The 15,728-nt window shown below is 43.6% G+C and overlaps 1 protein-coding gene across 7 annotated transcripts in view; it reads left to right on the top strand.

Moving 5' to 3' along the window:
* foxp2 (forkhead box P2) overlaps positions 1-15,728 on the top strand; it is a 90,195-nt gene that overhangs the window by 63,737 nt on the left and 10,730 nt on the right. For 5 of the 7 annotated variants that reach the window (XM_056748609.1, XM_056748606.1, XM_056748610.1 and 2 more), the window contains 9 exons: positions 307-396; positions 2,151-2,334; positions 3,053-3,278; positions 4,601-4,705; positions 8,511-8,598; positions 10,937-11,020; positions 14,014-14,224; positions 14,676-14,752; positions 14,845-14,946. In XM_056748609.1, coding sequence (XP_056604587.1) covers positions 307-396; positions 2,151-2,334; positions 3,053-3,278; positions 4,601-4,705; positions 8,511-8,598; positions 10,937-11,020; positions 14,014-14,224; positions 14,676-14,752; positions 14,845-14,946 — 1,167 coding nt within the window. The remainder of the gene's footprint in view (positions 1-306; positions 397-2,150; positions 2,335-3,052; positions 3,279-4,600; positions 4,706-8,510; positions 8,599-10,936; positions 11,021-14,013; positions 14,225-14,675; positions 14,753-14,844; positions 14,947-15,728) is intronic. The other 2 variants (XM_056748613.1, XM_056748607.1) reach the window with 1 other exon arrangement.

Raw genomic sequence — 15,728 nt, 5'->3', positions numbered from 1 at the left:
AGGCATCAGAAAGGAAAAAATATATAGGCAATAAGATTAATTGTTCCTCCAGCGGTAATGTGCAGCCGCATAAAATTCCATATGGAGATGCACGACGTGGGGAAGTGCCGGTCTCTTTGTCTCGACCGGAGAGAGATGTTATTTATGACGTGACACGCAGAAGTACATCCAGGCGTATCGCGCGGCCTCGGGAGCCCGGCTTGCGACTCTGTTTGTTCAGCTCCGAAACTTTGAAAGGGAGGTTCTATTAATGGCACGGCTGAACGGAAAAAAATGATGTTTTTGTTTTCGTTTGTCTGTCCACAGCAACACCTGCAGGAGTTCTATAAGAAACAGCAGGAGCAACTTCATCTACAGCTTTTGCAGCAGCAACATCCAAACAAACAAGCAAAAGAGGTACGACACGTATGCGAGACAAAAGTGATGCTTTAATTCATGTGAGCCACAACCAGCTACTTGTAAATCAGTCTCTGCTGTCTTTTCTCGAGGGAACTTTGTGGTCAGGTTGGTGTAATGTTGCCTAAAATTAGACGGTTGTCAAGTGTCTCAAGTCCTTGTCCTCACCGTTACGTTGACGCTAAAAGGCCCGTTTTAGAGTACAGCTCAGGGTGCGTTCATTAATGAACCGCCGCAGCGGGTTTGGTCCGACTAGCAGAAAAGTTCGACCGTAGCGAGCTCATAAATCAAACTGACAGTCCAACCGCAGATCCATCTGACAGACAGAACGCCGCGTCGCAGACACAGAGGCAGGCATCAAAAAGCGAAGCGCTGCGGAGAGGGAGGGCAATCCAAACAAAACGCGTGGAAGGTGTTAAATTGATCAGCTAGGTATCCCAGACGAGAAACACCCCCCCAGCTGTCTTTTCAACTAGCACCTTTAACCATTGTCTCTCTTCAAGCAAGCCATTATGCAGGGCCTACAGAAACGCAGCCCTGACCTCCCGGAGGCTTTTCTGTTTGGATTTGCGAATAGATTTTTTTCAGTCTCCCGCCATCAAATATGGAATAGAAATTGCTCCCTTATTTCTCACGAGACGGCGGGGCGGATCCGCAGCGCTCGCTCTATTATGCAGTCTGTTTTCCAGTGAGCGCATCACAAGTTTTGCTGCTTTTTTCCTCACGCTCCTTCATCCCTAAAGTAAGAGAGTGAGGTCTTTCTCACGGTCTCGACTGAAGGTCTTCCCGTGGTTTTGGTATAATTCCGAGTTATAATCTGTAGTTCAACTTTTCTCCTGTAATGGGGGGTCTTCGCTTTCTTGTCACTAAGTAGTTTGTAATGTATTCTGACAGGAGAGAAGGATAAAGAGGGTTGAAGCTAAAGGGGTCTCTGCAGAAACTAGCTCTCAGTTTGCTAATGGACCTCAGGAGAGTTTGGCCACAGAAGCAAACTTCAGTCAGGTTTAACCAGACCTGCTAATAAATGAGTCTGTGCATCATGCAAATGCAACTAGAACATAACTTTGCATTTCCATAGACGAGACAGAAGATCAAATGCTTTTTTTACGACACATGAAAAATAGTCCGGTCGTGAATCAAAAGCAGAATTCATTTCTTTGTAAATCAGATTTAGGTCACTTGTCTCCTTTAGTCCAAGTAAACCAAAATAAATGCAAATACATATATTTTAAATAAACTTCCGTTGTCTTTTAGTTGAGCCACTGTCAATTATTTTATGCAACAAATGCAACAATTGATGTAAGATGGTTTTGAATTGCTCATATTAAAAAAATAAGGCTGATTGTTTTTCTTTTAGCTAAAAAAAAGTTTGTTTTTCATCCTGGCCGTGACATTTCATGCATAGCTGCATTTAATCACGGCCACGTTTTTCTATGGTCTGCAGCCATTACTGCAGTTGTTGTTGTTTTTGTTGATGTATTATGCAAGACTGATAAACAGGGTCGAGAGGGGGTGTGCTGTAAATCTCTCCCTCGCTCAATCCTCCCCGTGGCCCCATAAGCTTTAATGGACCATTAGAAATGCCAAACAATTAACTATCACTGGTGAAAGGAGGGGTCTTCCCATCCAAGATGCAGATTTGGACGAGTGGTCTGCACTTGGGCCGCATGCACCCTACGCACTTACCCGTGTGTGCCACCAGTGTTCGTGTGTGTGTGTGCTCGCTCACTCGGTGTCTCTTTTTCTCACTATAGCAACAGCAGCAACAACAGCAGCAGCAGCAGTTGGCGGCGCAGCAGCTGGTTTTTCAGCAGCAGCTCCTGCAAATGCAGCAACTGCAACAGCAGCAGCACCTGCTCAACATGCAGCGGCAGGGCCTCCTTTCTCTGCCCCCCGGCCCGGGACAGCCCACCCTCCCCGGACAAAACCTCCCACCAGGTAAACCCGTCTCACGTGACCGCCGACAACAACCTGAGGATGCATGCACGTGTGTGAGCGTGTCATCTCCTGCGAGTATCTCCGTAATGCTGCAGTTTCCCTCTTTCTGTTTTTTTCTTATCTCTCTCATGCCTGTGTGCGTGAGGTTGTTGTTTTCCTCTCTCTCCCTCTCTCTTTATCTCACCCCACCCCCTCGACTGTTGTTGTTGTTGTTTACTGACTCAGTGCGAAGCGAGAGCTCAGAGGAAGACGAGCTGTTGCCATTTGCTTTTCTTGGAACAAACACCTGGCGCAACCGTTTATCGAAATGCCGCTGGATGACAATAGTTCGAAAATGCCTCTTAATTGGAGTATTACAGCGGCGGCGTGGAGAGGAATAGTCATTTTGTCGTTGAAGGGATTATATCATGATACGTTCCTGCAGACAAAGGCTTGTTTATGAATGCATAATCATGTGCAGATGAGTTCCTGCCCTCCCGGTGAAGTCTGCTCGGTTTGCACCACTGGATCCCACTGAGATGAGCGTCCGACTCGATCTCACACCGGTCTATCTCCAGATGCTCGAATTTAAAACGCAGAAGAGCAGCACAGGTTTACCGCCCTCATTCTTGGGTCACCTGATATGGGAAGGAATATGACCCCATAACGGGCGGTCCTAACTGCTGGTGTTTATAGATTATTACTGTATGTTTCTAAAGGTTTTGTGACTCTGTTACAGCTGGATTGAGCCCCGCCGAACTCCAGCAACTTTGGAAAGACGTGACCAGCGGTCACACCATGGAGGACAACGGACTTAAACACAGCGGCCTGGACCTCAGCACCACCAACTCCTCCTCCACTACCTCCACCAATAACCCCAAAGCTTCTCCGCCCATCACTCACCACAGCATCTCCAACGGCCAATCCCCAGCCCTCAACAACCGGAGAGAGAGGTACATCATACTGTACGTATATATAGTGTAGCGTTGTCAGCGACGCTAATGGTACAGTGATCACGTTAAAGTACTGGTTTGAGTCCCGTAAGGAGAAATAATGCGTGTTTTACTGTAAACGTACTGTAGTCACTTTGAATAAAAGCTCAGTGTGCTAAATGTGCTCATTTGCACTCAACACAGACGTGTTTTTTTCATAAACCCAAACAACCGTTTAAACTTCTTTTCATGTGAGACATCAGCAACGCGTGTTTAAAAAGCACTGACATCCTTGTTTGTGAAACGAAAACGGGGAACTGTGTTGTTGTTTGCTTGTTCTTCAATAGTTTATTAAGATTTGAATAACACTCACAATAAGACGAAACGTCCCTGGAGACCGCGCGCTATTACACGCTGCAATCCGGTATATCAAATGCAGGAACACACAGCTCACCTCACTGTACATTAAGTATTTAGTACCTCGCTTTTCTTGTGAAATGGCTTTGCCGTCACGTACGTACATAGAATGCATTTTCTGAGCGTTTATCCACGCAACGGACCTTTTATACGCTACACGCCTGCTGTAAAACATACACTGACATATTTCTCCATCCTCTGGCATCTATTATTAAGCATTTGTATGTTAGCACGTAGCAACAGCCGTCAACTTCTGACTGGGGGTGGATGCGCTGCATAATTGGTTTCAACTACTGAAAACCTTTTTGTGAGAGAGATACCTTAACGGAGAGAGAGAGAGACGACAAAATGGTGTAAAAATAGGTTACACTTCATATTTTCAAATTGGTGTCGTGTCACAGGGTGTGCTGCATTGTCAGAGCGGATGCACTGGAAATAGCCAATAAGATTTAATGCACACACTTTTGGAAGTTCTCTTCCACACATTAGACCCTCGGCACCATCGCAACCTACAATGGCGACCAAGGTCGTAACTTTCACAACAGATTGTGTCCTTAAAACACCACGTTTACCTCGAACGAATCTCCGGGTGGAAATTAAACTACAGGGGCTGTTTTCTTTTCACTGTTGACACAAGTTGGCCTTAATGGCTTTACAAGGTGAAAGTCGGATGGAAAAATGTAGACGGGTAGTTTTACTTGGCCGGGTGTGTTTTAAATGCTTGTGTCTCCCGAGGAATTGTGTAGGATCAATAATCAGAACGTGGCGTAATGTCAAATTTTACAGATTTCCTGATTATCAGCTCTTTATCCATCTTTTGCTTCTCAGGTTAAGCATTTCAGAAAAAATAACTATGATGTTATGACCCCATCGTCCTCTCCAATGGATTTGTCATCATGTTTCTTGGTTTTAATTCTTTCTTATTCCTTTTCTTTAAGTTCACTGCACGAAGAGACTGGAGCGTCACACTCCCTCTATGGTCACGGAGTATGCAAGTGGCCAGGATGCGAAAGTATCTGTGATGACTTTGGACAGTTTTTGAAGTAAGTCAAGATCGTGTTTATTTGATTCTTCTTATAGGTCGGAATTGCGTGTTTCCTTGCGGTTAATGTTTTCGTTCTCACATTTAACTATAAATTCGCTAAAGCACGAACAGCACATCTCTGGAGGTGTCTAGACCGTCAGAGGCGGCGCTCAGAAATGACCGCAGATCGAGTTCGGATCTCCACGACGACATGAGCGGATGACGGGTTGGCGACAAGCGTCAAAAAGCTAATGGCAAGCGGCGTAGCACAATAGCACGTATTCAGTGTTGTCATGGCGCGGCTAACCGAGTGAAATGATCCCTTCATGCTCCATCAACAATTTAGTTAATTAGCTCATTTGTAATTGGTTGGCTTTGTTGCCGGGATGTGAGCGGGGGACATCAAAGGAGAAGGTGTTTGTGGCACGGGCGATTGCAGGTTATCACGTTGCCACTCTGAGGAAAGAGCTTCGTTGTCGAAGAGCGGAGAAACCGTTCATTTGAATATTCTAATTAGGTCCATAATTAACTGCGAAATAATAATCTGGCGCGCGTTAGGCGGGTGTAAATGTCCACGTCAATTCATTTAAACGCCATTTGAGAGGGGGGACATTGTTTCTCTTGTGATGGAGAAGTGGGGGGTGGAGAACATCACAACAGCTTGAGACGTAATCTAGACTTCACCGCTAATAAATTGCCAAACACGTGAACCGTTCTTAAAAACGTCCTAGTTTGGTTGGTTATGAGAATTATGCCGTAAAAAAATTGAAGTCTTACAGCCTGTGTAGTAGGACACTGTTACGACAATCACCCTCCGCATCTCCTCCGCCCGCCGTCAAAAAACGCGAGTCAAAGACGCCCGTACTGTAACCCGTACATGAAAACATTCCAACAAGCGTCAGCATGATCAGAGGCGGCGAGATGACGGGTGGCGCCGTGCCTTGGAGGAGCGTTTGCCGGTGTCAGGAAGACGCTTTTAATGTCTTTTGGAGATGCTAGTCGCTGCTGCGTATCATCCAGGTACACACGCTTAAAATGGTTTACATAAAATAGGTGTCAGACTCAAATGCCATCTTTGATGGGAAGCGGGGGGCGGATTCTCCCAGCCCGTAGCTCGGAGGAAAGAAAGCATCCTCAGTTTTGTAATCTTTGTTGTGTTGCTGAGAAAGTTGTCAAGATCAGCGTTTATGCGCAGCTCGGCGTCTCTTTCATGCCGTGCGCACCTGGAGAGGGTAGCCGAGAGGTGCCTGGCACGTTATATTAGCTCTGAAGTTCAAATGGAATATTACCCTACTCTACACGTGTGTGTGTGCGTTCATTTGTGTGTGTTTCACCTCGAGATGCGCTTATTTATGCAACAACGCGCATCTTGCCGGGTCTGATTCAGGGCTTATTTGGGGGGTTACGTGGAACTATAAGAAGGGGCTAATGAATTCACTGTTCTGCCACGCTGGCAATTTTGTCATTGTTTAAGCTGCAGATTGCTGCCAGAGTTCTCCTATTGATTTGCTCTCACGTGTTTGAGATACCACAGGAAGAAGTGCAGGGAGAAAAACAGAAACATAGCTACAGTCTTGTAATACATTTTTGGCATTCAGTCATGGCAGACGCTCTTGCATTTATTGTAGCGTCTTTCTGATGTGACCACAATATACGCTTGTGTATCATAGTAAACTTTTTCTCAAGGAAATAAATATTGTGTCTTGCATCATAACTTAAAACAACAACCTGCCAATGAATAGCTGGAACTGCGCTGGTTGTGAAATAAATCCGATGAGGAAGTAGGAGGTAAAAGGGATCGTTCACCTATAATGAAAATTCAGTCATCGTTTGTTCACCTCATGGCGTTCAAAACCTGTATGTGATTCATTTTTCTGCTGAACACGAAAGAAGATATTTTGAGAAATGTTTTGCGTCCATACAATGGAAGTCAATGGGGTCCAGTGTTGTTCGCTTACATTCTTCAAAATATCATCTTTTGTGTGACGCAGAAGAAAGAAAGTCATACAGGTTGGGAATGGCATGAGGATGAGTACATGATATGAGAATTTTCATTTTTTTGTTGTGCTATCCCTTTGTCTAAATCATCGTCCTTGGTGTGAAGAGGTTATAAAGATGCCAACTTGAGATCGAGTGTAAGGGTTAACCAAAGCACCAGCGTTTCTCAGACCATCACTGCGTTACGTCCCCGTCAGTCAGTTTCTCAGTCCCATCAGAGCCCTCATTCCCCGTTTCAAAACAAAAATCAATATGCTTATAAGATGACCCATAAATTACAGGCAGCTCTAGAGATGTTTGCTCAACGCTAACCGTGAGCGGGTGGCCTCCTCTCATTCTCTTCTCACCTCTCTGTTTGATCTAAACCCGCCGCCTCTAACTCATTAAGAGATATCGGTGACCGCATCCAACCCCCGCGCTTTTACCATCACGTTGCCAAACACCTACCATCTGAATATTTCATAGCCTAACTATAATATGCATGTAATCAGCATCTCTAACTAGCACGATGAACCTCACGACAAGGTACTAAGATTCGGCACCTCCTCCTACCTGTCCGGCTAGCGCGAGTTGGGAAGCAGCTGTAATTTATGACATCCACCATACATCAAACGCGTCCGATAGCATTATGAGCATTGAAATGAAAAGGGTATTTGCAGCATTAGTTCCCTGCGAGGGACCTGATTACATGATTAATGAAATGGCCCTTCGCGCGCGCATTCTGAAACAGCAATTAGGCACGGGGCCGAAGGACTCTCCAGTCATCCTCGCAGTGCTTTTCTCAATGCTATCTCACTCTTGATTTATAACGGAGAATATCGGAGCATTAGACCTGAAATGGTTACAATAGCAGAAAGGGTGCGCGGCGGAATGAAATAATTTTAAACGGGCACGGGCGTAATTGAAAGGTAGCGGGGTCCATTGTGCTTTCAGATGTCCTTCGCTTTGATTGGCGTGTTCGAGGAGGATTATGAATACGTTGTTATTTTGCATATTGCACATAAACAATAGCCGGGGCTATGAATAGAGAATGAAAAGAGAAAATGCTTAGTAGTGTTAAAACTGGAGCTCGGCGCATGTGTGTGCGCTGGCGCTAATGCACCGCAGGCTGTACTGTAAATGATCATGGAAGGGGTCTGCAAGCTAACCTATAATTACAGGAAAGAGAGTGGCAGCTTTGGCATTTTACAAGCATGTGTTCTGAAAGAGTGCTTTGTGGGTTTGTCACCAATGATAATTTAGATAGAGGCTCATTACCGAACATCACAACACTTTTAAAAACCTTTTCGCCTCTGCGCGTTCGCCGGGAATAAAGGTCTATTTTAATGGCGGGCTTCTTTTGTGTCCTCCAGACAAAATCCAATCAAGGAGAACCGCCATTGACTGCTCCAGCAGTCTGAAGTGTTTTTTTATAATATCCTAATGAAAGGATGAGTAGATGCATTTAATATGTCGGGGGGAATAATGCACTCTTCGTAGGAGGCGCTTTTTAAATGTTACTCGAGTTAAATTGCATTTATTGTATTTATTTCTCGATAAATGGCGGCGACAAAACCGCCACGCGAGGCCTTTTGTACGCCATCATCTCTCTGTTAGTCTACATGACACGTCTCGCTATTGTGATGATAAAGACCGGCTTTCAACCAGCCTGTCCGATGGGATATGGTTTGTTAAAAGCTAATGGGCTGGACGTCATATAATCCTTAAATCATATTCATCAACGGTTATTTTAGTTACGCTCTTAATTTGCCTGCAAATCTTTATTATAAAGAAACAGGGATGCTGTTGGTTTTATTGTCTGATCTGTTTTTACTTTTTGCCTACAGGCACCTTAACAATGAACACGCTTTGGACGACAGGAGCACCGCCCAGTGCCGAGTACAGATGCAAGTGGTACAGCAGCTAGAGATACAGGTATCATGATGCGTGTAAAGTGTTTTGATGTTGTAATCTGTAGATTTATTCAAAATCTGTCATTGAGCTGGTCAGTGAAATATCAGTGTCCTAAACTTTAACCCAGTTCACAGCGGTAAACGAATAATGATTTTTAAGTTGAGCTGACAGATTAGAAGTATGTAAAGTAACCTGGAGTTTTATGTTTTTAACAGAGATGGCGATCTAGAGACAAGCTAAGGATTGCAGCTTTAGGAAATGCAATCTGTAATTTATATCGCCATCTCTGTTTCAAATGTAAAGTTACAGGTTACTTCTTTATGCCCGGGTTGAAGTCAAAAGACGTTTTTTGCACAATCGTACTCCACAGCTGGACTTACAAATCGTTATTATAAGATGAATAGACGGTTCTCAAATCTAATATCTGTTTGTTTCCAACCCAACAATGTCACGGATTGTAGCTTTAACTAGCTCACCGACACCAAAAGATTGCATCACGTGAAATAGACAAATGCGCTAGAACAACTTGAGCAAACTCATCCCAACAAAGGTGAAAAGCATCACAGGCCTTTATAATTCAATCATGGTTTGTGCTTATTTTCTATCCCGTCCAATTAATATGCGCGCAACCGGGCCGGTCCGTGTTAATTAAATACACTTTGCACCTGAAGGAAGCTCTAAAGAGACGCACTATTTTCAGGAGCTGGTGCATGACCTTATTAAGGTGTCACGCTGGCAAGATAATGAGAGGAGTGATTGAGGGTTGATATTACTCATCGCTGCGGCCATCACTCCGCTTGCCCCCGGTGCATCATGGGATGCGGCGCACGGGTCAACCTCCAAGCGCACAGGGTTAAACCCTAATTTCAAATAAATCAGTTATGGTTCGATTGCGTGCAACCTTCTTATGTAGATTCTACAGTTCAAAAACAATCCCCGTTGTTTGCAGTCGCATCTCGCCTTTGTAGTGTGGATTCTGACCGTGGCCCCTAAGCCTCTGTGATGCCCATCTGAATGCAAGCCAAGCGTTCTCCCCAACCTTTAAAGGTTTTTACGCTCGGCGAAACCCTTCCTATTTATTTGTTAGGCTGTCGAATGAGAACGAATGAATAATTCTTGTTTATATGTAAAGCAAAGAAAAGACATCACGATTTCTCCCTCGACTCGCTGTCTTGTTCGCTGATACTACAAAGCCTTACACTGTGACCAATTACAGCAGCGCTGCTGTTTTCCGTCCTTCTGGGGTTTTTTCCCCGTTTTCCTCCCCTTCGTCCTGGTAATGAGGCCCAGTTCAGATCTCGGACGGCGGCTCAGTTCAAGGCGGTCCGCCACGCGGGCTGGTCCCTGTCACTCTGCGTGAGTTAGATTGATGATGGCGGATCGCCGGGGCACTAACTGGACCTCGGAGGACCCGCCAGGAGGCACGGAGGCGGGTCCAACTGGCACTGTTTGCGGGACCCCTTCACCTCTCGGCAGCTGCTAGATACAGTCCGGTCCTAACAGTGTCCACAGGACTTTGAATCGACGAGCAGGACCCTGTAATTTATGACCTGAGTAGCTTGTTACTGTCAGAGCTCTGCTGACCTAAATTCTGCTATTGACAAAGAGATGAAGTGCTATTTGTTGTCTCTGACCTCCGAGCAGCACCTTCAGCTCTCCATCACCGCACCATGAGCAATGTTCTGTCTTATCTCCTCGCTCTCTCTCTTTTCTCTTGGAAGTCAGTAGTATTGCTTTTTTGCTTCAGGTCTTCACATTGAACATCAAATAGCAACATGATACAGCTTACCATTATCGTCTTCGGAGAAAAGGTCAATAAGACACTTAACTGTCACATACTGTAATCAAATGAACAATACTTTTTTCATTTATTAAACTTGCTAAATCTACTATGTATTTTAACATTACAAGCTGTGTACAGTACGTCAATGTGAATTCAATTTGAGTCAATATGTAATGATAAAAATAATAGTTATATAGAATTGTACATATACGTACTAACCTAGATGCTGTAAAAACTTTGCAGTTTATGATACATAACTAATGTATTTCTATTTGTTTTAAATGACACTTATTGATGTTATTATTGTTAGATAAGCAAAATTATGAACTGAATAGGAACAAAATCTTAAATATAAGTATCGTTTACCCATCTGACATGACTTTTGATGCCACAACCAAACGTTAAAACAGATCTCTGGAAATTTCAGAGCCACTTATTATTGTTTATTTTTTATATGCTCACCCAGACGGAGGATTTATTACAAGCAGACGTCTCGACAACAAGACCTATTACTGTTGAAAGTGGTTCATTTCTAAAACTGCTGTTTTCTTTGTGTCTCCCTTTGTCTCTTAACAGCTTTCTAAAGAGCGCGAGCGTCTACAGGCCATGATGGCACACTTACACATGAGACCCTCAGAGCCAAAACCATCACCAAAACCGGTGAGTGCATATTGCAACGTGTACAGTAAACAGCCCAAATCAGCTCTCTAAACGCCTCTGTTAACATCACATGAGAAAGATAAAGAGAGCGAGAGAGACAAAGAGATATAGGGGATGAGAGGAGAATGGGATTTGTAATGTCTGGTTTCATGGGACCCTATCAGAAAGGAGAGTATTAAATCATAGCAGCCGATCTCGGCCCAAAACGCCAGACCATTATCGTCTGATGGCTTTATAGCCGCAAACAACCTGTTGTCCTGTAAAAAGCTGTTTAGCACCATGACCTCAGGCACACTTGAAGTGGGGGGAAGACGTGTCAGTCAGAAAACAAACAGTTTGAGATGATAAATGGGATGGGTGAGATGATGATGTGCGGAGAGATAACCCGCAATCTGTAAACAGTCGGAGATATAGATGTGTGTGTTTGAGGAAAGATGAAGAAAGGCCCATCTGTCAAAATACAGCAGAGAAAATATTGAATTTTTCTTCTTAATCGCATGTTGAAAATGAAGACTATGCTGCAATAGATATTATTTATTATTATCAAAATTATTTATTAAGCATTCAGGATTACGTGAGGGAAAACATTGTTAGCGTGTTGCCGCCGCCTTGCAGGTAGCTAATTTCCCGGGCATAATTTTCCTCATCGCCTCCCACCGTATAAAACGGATCATCACAAGACTGAATAATTATCCTGTAACTCCATCAGGAATCGACTGCTCACCTCTGTTGATTTATTATTCACTTTCCATCTTCAGAACTCCAGGATCAGGGTTAAAACGCTTCTAATAAAGAGCATTCAGAGCGTAATACAGCACATACCAGTGAATAATATTAATGAAGTATTACATTACACAAACGGAACATGAAAGAACTGCTAATTGCGTTTGATGATGAGCAATTAATGGCGACTTCTTAAGTACTCAGCGAGGGTCTCCGGTTTGTCATTTCTCGGTGCGTGTGCCGCTACTTCAGCAGTATCGAAAAAAGAGAAACACGTGCATCCTCCACAAAAGGGGAGAGCCGAACGATAACATGGCGGCACTGTCACGGCCCATGTGCGCTGGACCCAGGGACAACCGTCCCACACATTTAATAAATATTAATAATGTGAATTTATTACGAAAGCCTCAACAGCTATCAGTAGCCCAACACGAGGTGCTACTACACTGTTATACGACCCCATTTAAACTCTGAATAGCAATTCATTAAATGTTACCTTTTGGCCATTGCTATGGATGGCTGAAATCAAAGTTACCAACGCTGCTCGTCCTGAATAATGAGATATCCCCCCCCCGAACCCTTCTCTTCCTCTTAGCCAACCTTGAATATATATTCAGATGAGCCGCAGAGGTAAAGGGCTGATCCCCACGTCTCATTCATTCCAGGCGTTAAGCTTTAATAAATTCCATTTTGCAAACACCGGATTGTATGCCGGCAAACATGTTACGCTTGTTGTCGTAACCAGGTGAGGATGGGAATGGAAAATCTTGTCTTAACATTTTAAATATACATGCAACACGCTCTCGCCCTCTCGCTCTTGATAGGGTCTATAATGGAGTGGCTTTTTGTGCGCTCTTTGACAGTGTATCAAAAGCTTTTGTTGGTGCCGGTGTCGGCCGAGTGGTGTGTAATTACCGGCTGATGTGCCGGTTTGGCCGCAAAAGAGAAAAGCATTAGACACTTCAAATCTGGTGCCATGACCCGACCTCCAGTCAATTATATGCATGTGAAATATACACAGCAAACAAAGCGTTCTGTGGAAAAAGATTTTTTTTGGAAAATAATTAAATAGGAAATAAACTTGTAATCCATTTACGCAACAAAAAATTCAAACATGGTCCGAAGAAGGGGGTGATGTCATCGGAAAAGTGGGTAGCACTCCTGTTTCCCATCTCCATACTGTGTGCTTATTATAGTTAATATTATAACTGGGTAATAACCACGTACTAAACCTTAACCAAAGCTTATCCCATTTATTTACTTTACCTAAGAATGTACTGGATAATTTAAAGAAAACACTATAGGTATGTGTACTGTAAAATAAAGTGTGACAAACTTGTGAAGTTTCAAAGCAAAACCAATTACACATTTTTCAGATAGTTGCTAACATTTTATTTCCAATAATGTGCACTTGATCATGCACAATATGACCGGGAACATGCGCTAACCGGATTTCCTGTTAGCTTTAAGCCCGTTGATGAAAAAACATGAACGGTTACCCCATCGCCAAGTCGTTCCTCTGATGCGTGTCATTAATTGTCTCTCAGGGTGTTCATTTCAGGCGTTTAGGCAGCGGAGAAGATCCCTAGAGGAGTCATTGATATCCTCTGAAGCCGTTGAGTGGTATAGCACGTGCCACTCTCCATGTTGGCATTATCTCATTATCGTTAAGTGGAGCTATAATTGTCTATAGAGTAGCGTGCAGTCACCAGAGAATAGACAGCTTGACATTCATTGTATTTATCAACACGTGCCGCCGACGATTGTTGGTGCCCGGCCGGCTCGACGCTCGCTTTCAATTCCGACAGCTCCGGAATGCCGCCTGCCAATTCGCAATTAAGGCAATTTGGTTGGAATATGTAACGATGTCATTACCATTCGAGAGAATTAGCAGCGAGAGCGAAAGGTCAGGGTGGAATTTTCCGGTCGGCTGAAGCTTCTCAGATGAGATGGTGAGACCAGAAAGAGAAATGCGGAGATTGTGTATTGATGTGATTGGGAGGCGCAGGGTTATGGCAGAACGCCAGGTGACTATCCGTCTCTTGACTCGAGTGTGTTTTGTACACAAGCGCTCGCGCCCGGGGAGCTCTTATGGGATAGAGATGGGCTGAGATAACTCGTAGGCTGATCATTAGATAATCTTTAACAGCGTGCTCTAATTACAATTCTTATGATACAATTTCATCCCGTAATTAGTCAAGATTTGCTTATTAGGGGAAACACAGATGTAGGACCGAGCCTTCTCAAACTCTCTCTCTCTCTCTCTACAGCTGAATCTCGTCTCCAGCGTCACCATGTCAAAGAACCTTCCGTCTGTCTCGCCCCCCAATTTACCTCAGACGCCCACCACGCCCACCGCTCCCATTACGCCCATGTCCCAGATGTCCCAGGTGCCCTCCGTCCTCAGTCCCGCCAACATCCCCAGCATGGGCGCCATGCGCAGACGTCACACCGACAAATACTCCATGGCCTTATCTTCAGGTATGAACAGCTGTTTTGTTTAATTTTGCTCACATCAATACTGTGTGGTTTTTAATTACAGTCGAATGGAAAACGATACAATATTTATCACATTTCAAAAGTGATCTGCATGTAAAAATATGTTCTGTTTGATGTTTGTATTTACTGCTTATCCGCAACTCTTCGCAGACGGACGGACGGGCATGAATTATTCAAACCCATACAAAATATCGACACAGGCTCTAATTTCATGCGCGTGTTAATGTTTAAGATTTCTCCGGAGAGAGATGAATTAAAAATGCATTTAGTCGGACATGTAAAGTGCTGATTTGGAGCCCCCCCTCCCCTCGCGTTTTAATTTGATAAAGTCCTGAGCGAATTCCTGGCGGAGAGGCGTTTAGCAATTATCCCAGGTGGCAACATTGCATTTTATGTATTTATTTGCTTCCCCTTCTTTATTTGTTCTTCGCAGAGATAGCCCCTAACTACGAGTTCTACAAGAACGCCGACGTCAGGCCTCCATTTACTTATGCAACCCTCATCAGGCAGGTGAGTGGGAAAGAAACGAGCTTTAGCCTGATTACATTGTAATTAATTGCGCTTGAGTGTCTAACGTGCTGTTTAACGCCGTCTCATCGCAGGCCATCTTGGAGTCAGGGGATATGCAGCTAACGCTCAACGAAATCTACAGCTGGTTCACGCGCACCTTCGCATACTTCAGACGCAACGCTGCCACCTGGAAGGTAACGTTTTTTCTTCGTCTGCGTGCTGGGTTGACTATAAACCACTCAAACTACTAGCCACGCCCACTTTTGTTCGATAATAAATATTTTGTTTACATCTTTTATTTACATCCGTCATGTTTTTGTTTAAATATGTTTTTGTTTACATTTTTCCTGAAAGTTGCACTAGTAGGCGCCCGAGCTATTACAGTTTAGATTTTAGCTTTATTTATATTTTCGATTTGCTTTTATTTTTAGATTTTATGTTAATTTTAGTTCAAGTTAAGCAATTTTGTTATGTGCTTTTGTAATTTTATAATTAATTTGTTTGTTTTATGTTGCTATAAATGATTAATTATTTGACTTATATTTTAGTTTTTGTTTCTTATGATAATTTTAGTGCTTTAAACTTATTTTTGAGGCAATATTTAAATTTTTCATTTAGTTAAAGTTTCTCCAATAATTTGCATATCAATATTTGATTTGATTTTAATGAACAGATGCATTTTCAAAGTTTTAATTTTAGTAGACTAAAATAAGCTTGGAGGCGGAGCTTACAGTGGAAGTGGTTTGTAGTTTTTGGTCAGCCTATGCCGATTAGCATCCCTCTCTCTTCTATTAAACCTGAAAAAGTGGGCGAGTTCTCTCTTTTTCTCACTTTCTCCCTCTCTGTCTTTGACAAGTGAAGGAATAATTCAGCCTGTGATATCGTTTTCTAATTTGGTGCAATTAATAGGCGAGTCTTGACGGGGAGGTGTTCGCTCTGACGCGCTAATAACCCACCGGCCACTCAATCATCAGCA

The sequence above is a fragment of the Triplophysa dalaica genome, chromosome 5, assembly GCF_015846415.1.
Source record: "Triplophysa dalaica isolate WHDGS20190420 chromosome 5, ASM1584641v1, whole genome shotgun sequence".
In the NCBI taxonomy this organism is placed as follows: domain Eukaryota; kingdom Metazoa; phylum Chordata; class Actinopteri; order Cypriniformes; family Nemacheilidae; genus Triplophysa; species Triplophysa dalaica.
The sequence above is the reverse complement of the archived record's forward strand: the minus strand, read 5'-3'. Positions and strand labels throughout refer to the sequence as shown.